The sequence below is a fragment of the Notolepis coatsorum genome (genome assembly GCF_963971535.1).
Source record: "Notolepis coatsorum genome assembly, chromosome: 16".
Classification (NCBI taxonomy): Eukaryota; Metazoa; Chordata; class Actinopteri; order Aulopiformes; family Paralepididae; genus Notolepis; species Notolepis coatsorum.
This window is the reverse complement of record NC_140180.1, coordinates 366,538-376,895: the sequence shown is the minus strand read 5'-3', so window position 1 is coordinate 376,895 and position 10,358 is coordinate 366,538. Positions and strand designations below refer to the sequence as shown.

The 10,358-nt window shown below is 44.3% G+C and overlaps 1 protein-coding gene across 1 annotated transcript; it reads left to right on the top strand.

Moving 5' to 3' along the window:
• Positions 1-1,221: 1,221 nt before the first annotated feature.
• LOC311242386 (uncharacterized protein) lies at positions 1,222-10,350 on the top strand (the record flags this gene model as incomplete). Its single annotated transcript, XM_084331343.1, has 3 exons — positions 1,222-1,340; positions 9,475-10,222; positions 10,332-10,350. Exons 1-3 carry the CDS (start codon positions 1,268-1,270, stop codon positions 10,348-10,350), a joined length of 840 nt encoding a protein of 279 aa, XP_084187469.1. The 5' UTR covers positions 1,222-1,267.
• Positions 10,351-10,358: the final 8 nt, after the last annotated feature.

Genomic DNA, 10,358 nt, shown 5'->3' with positions numbered 1-10,358 from the left:
TGTAGCAGTACTGAATATCTGTATGTCATGTATGTCATATATGTCCTGATGAATTGAAAATGGGGGACCCTGATGTAAACAAGACGAAAGTCTTTCTCTGGTCTGCATCCCCTTAACAATTGTGTGTATTGAGCTGTACTGTATTGTACCCATTCTGCAATCTGTTAATAAAGTTATCAATCAATCAATCAATCAATCAATCAAAAAATCAAGCAACTTGCAATGGGCCTGGTCTACAAGATACACTATACGACTAAGGTACCCATGTACATGTCAAAATACTTCCCAAAGGTCAGTGAATACCACAACCACTACACCAGAGGAAGCTCAACAAATCATGTTAAACCCAGATTCGGCTCAAACAAGGGACTAAATACATTTCGCAATTATGCCACATCAATGTGGAACGCCCTACCCAAAGCTGTAAAGGAATGTGAATCCCTACCCACATTCAAAACCGCTCTTAAAGAGCACCTGATGAATTGAAAATCCCTGATGAATTGAAAATGGGGGACCCTGATGTAAACAAGACGAAAGTCTTTCTCTGGTCTGCATCCCCTTAACAATTGTGTGTATTGAGCTGTACTGTATTGTACCCATTCTGCAATCTGTTAATAAAGTTTTCAATCAATCAATCAATCAAACCTACGGGAGGCTGCAATTCGAAACTGGCCACCGTAAATGCCCAAAACCCCCACCACCTCCTAATAGACAGTCTCCTCCCCACCGCATGTATATATTCCCTCCCCGCCGTATGTATATTTCCCTCCCACCCACCCACCCACCCCCTCCTAATGTACAGTCCCCTCCCCATCATATGTATATACTCTGTCAGGATCTAGGGGTAACAGTACTGTACATTTGAATACCGTTTATGTCACAAATGTATCAGTACTAAATACCATGTATGTACCAATGTCATGTATGTTGTGTATGTAAAATGTAAATGTAAATGTAAATGTATGTCATAAATGTCTATATGAATTGAAAATGGGGGACCCTGATGTAAACAAGACGAAAGTCTTTCTCAGGTCTGCATCCCCTTAACAATTGTGTGTATTGAGCCGTACTGTATTGTACCCATTCTGCAATCTGTTAAATAAAGTTTTCATTCATTCATGGTAAATAAATGACACGAGAATAAACAGGACTGCTTGGACAGAGAGACGTCACTCAACTCTCTGGGTGGGAGGAGTGTGCGCGCGCAACAACAAGAGTGACGCTGCCCGTCGCGCTCGAATGACGTCGTCTGCAGCGTTTTTCCATCATGGCGGCAGAGAGCTCCGACAGCTCCTCCGAGGACCTGAGCGGCAACAGTGAACTGGACGACGACTCTCCGGGTTTGTTTTTGCTTATGAATTCACTAAATGACAGTAACGTTGTATGTTTTAATATCCGCGTGCCAGCGGTGTGTTTGTAATGTAACTCCAGAGACGTGTTGTGTCGAGCAGTGCTGTTAGCTCGGGCTAACGTGGCTAGTAGGGACGCTAACAGCAGCTAATACGGTTTATAAACTTTATACACACGTTGTTTGTCTTAACGTGGCTTTCTCCTCAATATGAACGAATCTCGTCACTCACAAAAAGGCAACAGAACTTGTAACTTCCGCTACAACAACAGAATGAACGATCGCTAGCATCTCAAGCCGCGCATGCGCGCAGTGCACTGAGCTCCATCGTTGTTTGGCTCCTGCTTTGAAAGCACATTAACCCTTTCACTGCCACGCTACAGAAGGTTAGCCCTTTACTATCACACAACAATGCGGAGCTAATGATGGAGCATCGCCGTCAGTTGTGTGATAGTAAAGGGCTAACCTTCTGTATTGTCACAGTGAAAGGGTTAACCGGCTGTTGTGCGGCTGGGTGGCGCAGCGGCCATTGCGCTCGCCACCAACGCAAGAGACACTGGGTTCGACTCCGGCTGTCGGCGTTGCCTCCGGCTTGGGTCGGCCATCATACTAACTCAATTGGCAGTTAGCGGGTGGAAGTCGATGGGTGGTAATCTGGAGGTTGTGGACAGCGACTCCTACATGTCGGTCAGGGCGCCTGCACAGCAGAGACAGGAGATGGCAGGGGGGTAGTGTGAGCCTCCCACACGTTACACCTCGCCAATGAGAGTCCGCGCTGGCAGGTGAAAAGATGCGACAGGCTGCCTCCTTGTGTATCGGAGGGGACACGTGATGGAAGGCTTCTATCCTCCCTACAGCCGACCAGTGGGGGGCATATGCGAGCAACGTTCAAGACAGGAGAGCGGGAGAATTGGCACAATGGAATTGGGATGGGAGAAAAACACAGAAAAAGGAGGATAAAAAAAAGGTTAACCTTCTGTAGTGTGGCAGTGAAAGGGTTAACCCACTGCCGTGCGACAGTTAAAGGGTTAACCTGTGTATTGTCAGTGAAAGGGTTAACCGTTTGGTAGTGCGTTAGTGAAAGGGTTAAAGCTGCAGTGGGCAACTTTAAAAAAACATCTGATTGGTTATTGATGCAGAGAGATGTTTTTGGCCAAGTGGTGTTTCAGGACCTGGGGTCGCATAGCAAAACTAAGACCACCATCACACACCCCTAAAAAAAATACTAAAACAAACATTTCCCAGCCTCTGATTTTATTATTATTCTTTTTCAAATTCAACTTAAAACATTTACAGTTTCACCTTTAAAACTGTCTCTGTGTGAGTGTGCTTTAAAACTGTCTCTGTGTGAGTGTGCTTTAAAACTGTCTCTGTGTGAGTGTGCTTTAAAACTGTCTCTGTGTGAGTGTGCTTTAAAACTGTCTCTGTGTGAGTGTGCTTTAAAACTGTCTCTGTGTGAGTGTGCTTTAAAACTGTCTCTGTGAGAGTGTGCTTTAAAACTGTCTCTGTGTGAGTGTGCTTTAAAACTGTCTCTGTGTGAGTGTGCTTTAAAACAGTCTCTGTGAGAGTGTGCTTTAAAACTGTCTCTGTGTGAGTGTGCTTTAAAACTGTCTGTGTGTGAGTGTGCTTTAAAACTGTCTCTGTTAGAGCCATATGAAATCCGCGTTCACGGAATCGCGGACGGAATCGCGGAATTGACCAATAAAAATGGAATCAACTGCAAAACGTGGAATATTGCAGAATTTGGCCTAATCTGGACTGAAATTCAGTTTTTGGGTGGAACGCTTGGTGCACACGCGACCGGGGAGGCGGACGCTAGAGCGGGTTACACACAACACAGGCAGTCTCCCAAGCGTCTCGCTGCTTCGGTGTTTACATCGTCAAGAAGCTAATAAATTCCCCAATAAGCCCTCAATTCAGAGCAGAGCAGTATCCTAATGACTTTTATGCCTCCGGCGATAAGGTGTTTTGCTAATTCTGTCAACGTTCCGTGGACTGGAGCCACAAAAACACTTGCGACACTATTGTGATTAAATAGCTATAACGTTAGGACATGATCGCTTCTTGCTAAATCTAGTGCACCCATCCATTTGTTTAATGCAAACGAGTCATTATACACTGCCCTTTATAATCTAAATAAACTTAAATAGCTATGAAACGTTACAGTACATAGGACTAGATGGAAATGATAGCTTCTTGCTAAATCTAGTGCACTCATCCATTTGTTTAATGCAAACGAGTCATTATACACTGCCCTTTATAATCGAAATAAACTTAAATAGCTATGAAACGTTTTACAGTACATAGGACTATAGATGGAAATGATAGCTTCTTGCTAAATCTGTTGCAATCCATTTGTTTAATGCAAACGATTGTCATTATACACTGTCCTTTATAAACGAAATAAACTAAACTAAAGGTGCCTAAATTATGCATTACTATATTTCATCACAATAAAATAGATATAGCTAGGCTACTGACATTGTGATAATGTCAGTAGTAGCTAGCTGTATCTATTGTTTACACTTGAAATGTGTATTTTTATTTTGTCACAATATTATTTGAAAAGTATTGTGTAAAATGTAACTGTATTTCTGAGTTGCAGCACTTAAAAACATTAAATGGACTGTTATATCATATTCAATTGTAGACATTTATTCATTCCCACTTATTAGACACTATTTCTGATGGTAAAATGAGCATAAAAAGCAAAATACAGAATTCTGAAATATTAAAACGGAAAAAACGGAATTTGGGAAAAAATAAAATGGAATTTGGAAAATAATAAAACGGATTTCATATGGCTCTAGTCTCTGTGTGTGAGTGTGCTTTAAAACTGTCTGTGTGAGTGTGCTTTAAAACTGTCTCTGTGTGAGTGTGTTTTAAAACTGTCTGTGTGTGAGTGTGCTTTAAAACTGTCTCTGTGTGAGTGTGCTTTAAAACTGTCTCTCTGTGTGAGTGTGCTTTAAAACTGTCTCTGTGTGTGAGTGTGCTTTAAAACTGTCTCTGTGTGAGTGTGCTTTAAAACTGTCTCTCTGTGTGAGTGTGCTTTAAAACTGTCTCTGTGTGAGTGTGCTTTAAAACTGTCTCTGTGTGAGTGTGTTTTAAAACTGTCTCTGTGTGAGTGTGCTTTAAAACTTTCTCTGTGTGTGAGTGTGCTTTAAAACTGTCTCTGTGTGAGTGTGCTTTAAAACTGTCTCTGTGTGAGTGTGCTTTAAAACTGTCTCTCTGTGTGAGTGTGCTTTAAAACTGTCTCTGTGTGAGTGTGCTTTAAAACTGTCTCTGTGTGAGTGTGCTTTAAAACTGTCTCTCTGTGTGAGTGTGCTTTAAAACTGTCTCTGTGTGAGTGTGCTTTAAAACTGTCTCTGTGTGAGTGTGCTTTAAAACTGTCTCTGTGTGAGTGTGCTTTAAAACTGTCTCTGTGTGAGTGTGCTTTAAAACTGTCTCTGTGTGAGTGTGCTTTAAAACTGTCTCTGTGTGAGTGTGCTTTAAAACTGTCTCTGTGTGAGTGTGCTTTAAAACTGTCTCTGTGTGAGTGTGCTTTAAAACTGTCTCTGTGTGAGTGTGCTTTAAAACTGTCTGTGTGTGAGTGTGCTTTAAAACTGTCTCTCTGTGTGAGTGCTTTAAAACTGTCTGTGTGAGTGTGCTTTAAAACTGTCTCTGTGTGAGTGTGCTTTAAAACTGTCTCTGTGTGAGTGTGCTTTAAAACTGTCTCTGTGTGAGTGTGCTTTAAAACTGTCTCTGTGTGAGTGTGCTTTAAAACTGTCTCTGTGTGAGTGTGCTTTAAAACTGTCTGTGTGAGTGTGCTTTAAAACTGTCTGTGTGAGTGTGCTTTAAAACTGTCTCTGTGTGAGTGTGCTTTAAAACTGTCTCTGTGTGAGTGTGCTTTAAAACTGTCTGTGTGTGAGTGTGCTTTAAAACTGTGTGTGTGAGTGTGCTTTAAAACTGTCTGTGTGTGAGTGTGCTTTAAAACTGTCTGTGTGTGAGTGTGCTTTAAAACTGTCTGTGTGTGAGTGTGCTTTAAAACTGTCTGTGTGTGAGTGTGCTTTAAAACTGTCTGTGTGTGAGTGTGCTTTAAAACTGTCTGTGTGTGAGTGTGCTTTAAAACGGTCTGTGTGTGAGTGTGCTTTAAAACTGTCTCTGTGTGAGTGTGCTTTAAAACTGTCTCTCTGTGAGTGTGCTTTAAAACTGTCTGTGTGTGAGTGTGCTTTAAAACTGTCTCTGTGTGTGAGTGTGCTTTAAAACTGTCTCTGTGTGAGTGTGCTTTAAAACTGTCTCTCTGTGTGAGTGTGCTTTAAAACTGTCTCTGTGTGAGTGTGCTTTAAAACTGTCTCTGTGTGAGTGTGTTTTAAAACTGTCTCTGTGTGAGTGTGCTTTAAAACTTTCTCTGTGTGTGAGTGTGCTTTAAAACTGTCTCTGTGTGAGTGTGCTTTAAAACTGTCTCTGTGTGAGTGTGCTTTAAAACTGTCTCTCTGTGTGAGTGTGCTTTAAAACTGTCTCTGTGTGAGTGTGCTTTAAAACTGTCTGTGTGAGTGTGCTTTAAAACTGTCTCTCTGTGTGAGTGTGCTTTAAAACTGTCTCTGTGTGAGTGTGCTTTAAAACTGTCTCTGTGTGAGTGTGCTTTAAAACTGTCTCTGTGTGAGTGTGCTTTAAAACTGTCTCTGTGTGAGTGTGCTTTAAAACTGTCTCTGTGTGAGTGTGCTTTAAAACTGTCTCTGTGTGAGTGTGCTTTAAAACTGTCTGTGTGTGAGTGTGCTTTAAAACTGTCTCTCTGTGTGAGTGCTTTAAAACTGTCTGTGTGAGTGTGCTTTAAAACTGTCTCTGTGTGAGTGTGCTTTAAAACTGTCTCTGTGTGAGTGTGCTTTAAAACTGTCTCTGTGTGAGTGTGCTTTAAAACTGTCTCTGTGTGAGTGTGCTTTAAAACTGTCTCTGTGTGAGTGTGCTTTAAAACTGTCTCTGTGTGAGTGTGCTTTAAAACTGTCTGTGTGAGTGTGCTTTAAAACTGTCTCTGTGTGAGTGTGCTTTAAAACTGTCTCTGTGTGAGTGTGCTTTAAAACTGTCTGTGTGTGAGTGTGCTTTAAAACTGTGTGTGTGAGTGTGCTTTAAAACTGTCTGTGTGTGAGTGTGCTTTAAAACTGTCTGTGTGTGAGTGTGCTTTAAAACTGTCTGTGTGTGAGTGTGCTTTAAAACTGTCTGTGTGTGAGTGTGCTTTAAAACTGTGTGTGTGAGTGTGCTTTAAAACTAGGGGTGCACCGATATGAAAATTGGCCACCGATCAGCGTTTCCGTTAGCCGGTAATTACCGGTATTTGACTGGCAAAATCTGTTGAAGTCCGACAAATTTAATCTCTCCGGTCATAGTGTCCGGTGAAAATAGTTCCCTCTGGGCACAGTTTGATTATTTGAATTGTATTTGGATGGGCTGGAGTTGGTGCGTTGAACGAAACAATCATTGCGTTTGTTGTCGTTGCTTCGCTCAGCAGCCGGTCTGGTAATGACGACGCTGTGTCAGTGAGAGCTTGTTGCTGGATTTGCGGAAGGCATGCAGCTGCAGACCCACAGAACCCACCAGCTTTGCTGGCACAGTGCGGTCCCCAGACCTGGAAAGCTGCTCTGCGGGTCTGCAGCTGGATGCTTCTTGCAAACTAACTGCGGCGCTCGCGCTGATATTGTTGGACCGGCTGCTTGGTGGAGCGACGATGAAACGAATGTAATGAATCGTTCGTCGCATGGGCTATTTAATTTTGGCCTGTTTTGGTACGGTTCGGGTGGTCAAGTTGTGCTTGGAGGGAGTTGTTTTCACCGGACATTATGACCAGCACCAAGTCGTTGGGAGGTGGAGTATATACATCACGCAACCCCACGATAATTTTGCCGTCTCTCTGCCAAATTTCTCAGTTCTTCGCTTGATATAATTAATACAAATGTCCAATATAACGGAATTCGTTAGCTCATAAATGTGATTATAACAGACTGCTGTTTATTAATGTCGGGCCGACTGCCCACAGACACCTATTTGATTTAAAGTCGGCAGCAGCACGGAATCTCTGGACTTATTTTATTTGGAATATAATGACTGTATACGCAAAAGTAGCCTAGCTTTAAGTTAAAATATTATAAATCTACATGCCTTGAGGATGTCATTCTTTATATAGCCTGTTGTTTTTAAGCTCAATAAACTCTGACCGGAATTTCTCTCATTTGACCGGTAGATACAAATCTACCGGACCCTGAGACCGGCAACAATTTTTTCTAACGGAAACCCTGCCACCGATACCGATACCGATTGTTCAACTAACACAATCGGCCGATACCGATACCGATAATTGTGGCAAAAAATAAGTATTTTTAATTTTTTTTATTTTTTTTTTTTTTTTTTTTAATGAAACTACTGTATATTTGTATGTGTGTTTGTATTTGTAGGCCTCTTTACTTACTTAAAAAAGGAAACATCAAGAAATATGTTTATGGTATCACTGATCCCTCTCCGAGTATCGTCTGGCGGCCTGCAGAGGGATACTATTTTCTCAACCAGAGCTTTCAACCAATGCAATGGAACCATTCTGGCGGCCTGCAGCGGGATACTATTCTCTCAACCAGAGCTTTCAACCAATGCAATGGAACCATTTTGATTGACAGTCGATTCGGCCAATTACGCCACACCGCTAGCACCCACCTCCTGCTTACCACCAAGCGTTTATTCATTTTTCTACTTCGGGGCATGCCGCCATTGATCTGCGAGTCAAACTTAGAACCACAACAAGCTAATACGTTAGCTGCCCGGCAGTGCCCGCCGACCAGCGCGCTCCACAGGATGGCCAAACGAGACACAATGATTTTACTGCAACAAATTTTATAATAAAACAAAGCCTTTCTATACATTTGTCTGGTTGAAAACTTTATTAACAGATTGCAGAATGTGTAGTTGGGTACGGAATGAGCAACGGAATGTAACCGAGCTATGCACGGCTTGCTTGCTATCTTCGGGTAAATACTATGCTGATGTAATTGAACGTGTAACTAACTATAATAACGTTAATGCCACAAAACGAATGTTTGTGTCATTTTAACAGCAGATACTTTCTTAAATGCCATCCTCCCGACAGAGCGGTGTTGATGGGGAGCTCTGATGGATTCGCTTGGTTGTGTTATTAACATTGAACAGCTAACCGAAAGCTAGGGTTAACTAATGTTAAAGGTTTAGCCATAACGTTACGTTGGCTAAAGTTGGGGCTATTCTTAATCCAGTAATAATGGCTGCAGACCTGCAAGCAAAGTACAGCAAGTTGGCAAAGGAGTATTCCAACGTAAATCACATTTTCACCAGTAACGTTAGTCTTCTGCCTCCCGGCTATGAACGGACTCGGAGTAATGCCTTGCTGCTATGGGTAATAATAATATGCTGATGTTATTGTCCGTGTAACACTAACTATATAACGTTAATGCCACAAAACGAATGCCTTGTTAATCATAAATAGTAACTTTGATGCAGTAGCTTGTGTGTGTGTGGGGGGGACGCGAGTGAATTTTTTTTTTGCCTTTTGACGCTACACAAATGGATGGTTAGTTATCGGCGACTGCTATCGGCACATTTGAGCTTATCGGCCGATAGGCCGATAGCAGTCAACAAGGCACTTATCGGCCGATACCGATACCCGACCGATATATCGGTGCACCCCTATTTAAAACTGTGTGTGTGAGTGTGCTTTAAAACTGTCTGTGTGTGAGTGTGCTTTAAAACTGTCTGTGTGTGAGTGTGCTTTAAAACTGTCTGTGTGTGAGTGTGCTTTAAAACTGTCTCTGTGTGAGTGTGCTTTAAAACTGTCTCTCTGTGAGTGTGCTTTAAAACTGTCTGTGTGTGAGTGTGCTTTAAAACTGTCTGTGTGTGAGTGTGCTTTAAAACTGTCTCTGTGTGAGTGTGCTTTAAAACTGTCTGTGTGTGAGTGTGCTTTAAAACTGTCTGTGTGAGTGTGCTTTAAAACTGTCTCTGTGTGAGTGTGCTTTAAAACAGAAACACCCTGACATTTCTAACAAATTCTGGATTGTAGAACCCCTGGTCGTTCTCCCGTTGCTCACAAACACACCAACCAACCAACCCTGGCCGTCTGCGTTCCCCCCCCCCCACAGTTATGGAGGCCAGCGAGTCTCCCGTGCCTCCGGTGGAGATGGAGACCGAGTCGTCTGACGAGAGCAGCAGCAGTAGCGGCAGCAGCAGCAGCAGCGGCGGCAGCAGTGACGACGATGACGACGATGATGCCATGGAACCTGAGGGTCCCTTCTCCCTGCCCCAGATAGTGGCGGCCCCTAGGATCCCTGCCCCAGCTCCCTTCTCCCTGCCCCAGATAGTGGCGGCCCCTAGGATCCCTGCCCCAGCTCCCTTCTCCGTGCCCCAGACGGTTGAGGCCCCTGGGATCCCTACCCCAGCTCCCTTCTCCCTGCCCCAGATAGTGGAGGCCCCTAGGATCCCTGCCCCAGCTCCCTTCTCCCTGCCCCAGATAGTTGAGGCCCCTGCTCCCTTCTCCGTGCCCCAGACGGTTGAGGCCCCTGGGATCCCTGCCCCAGCTCCCTTCTCCCTGCCCCAGATAGTTGAGGCCCCTGCTCCCTTCTCCGTGCCCCAGACGGTTGAGGCCCCTGCGATCCCTGTCCAAGCTCCCTTCGCCCTGCTGCCACAGATAGTTGAGGCCCAAGCTCCCTTCTTCCTGCCCCAGACAGTGGAGGCCGCTGGGATCCCTGTCCAAGCTCCCTTCTTCCTGCCCCAGACGGTTGAGGCCCCTGCTCCCTTCTCCCTTCCCCAGACGGTTGAGGCCCCTGCTCCCTTCTCCCTGCCCCAGACGGTTGAGGCCGCTGGGATTCCTCCCCCACCTCCCTTCTCCCTGCCCCAGACGGTTGAGGCCCCTGCAATCCCTCCCCCACCTCCCTTCTCCCTGCCCCAGACGGTTGAGGCCCCTATGATCCCTCCCCCTGCTCCCTTCTCCCTGCCCCAGACGGTTGAGGCCCCTATGATCCCTCCC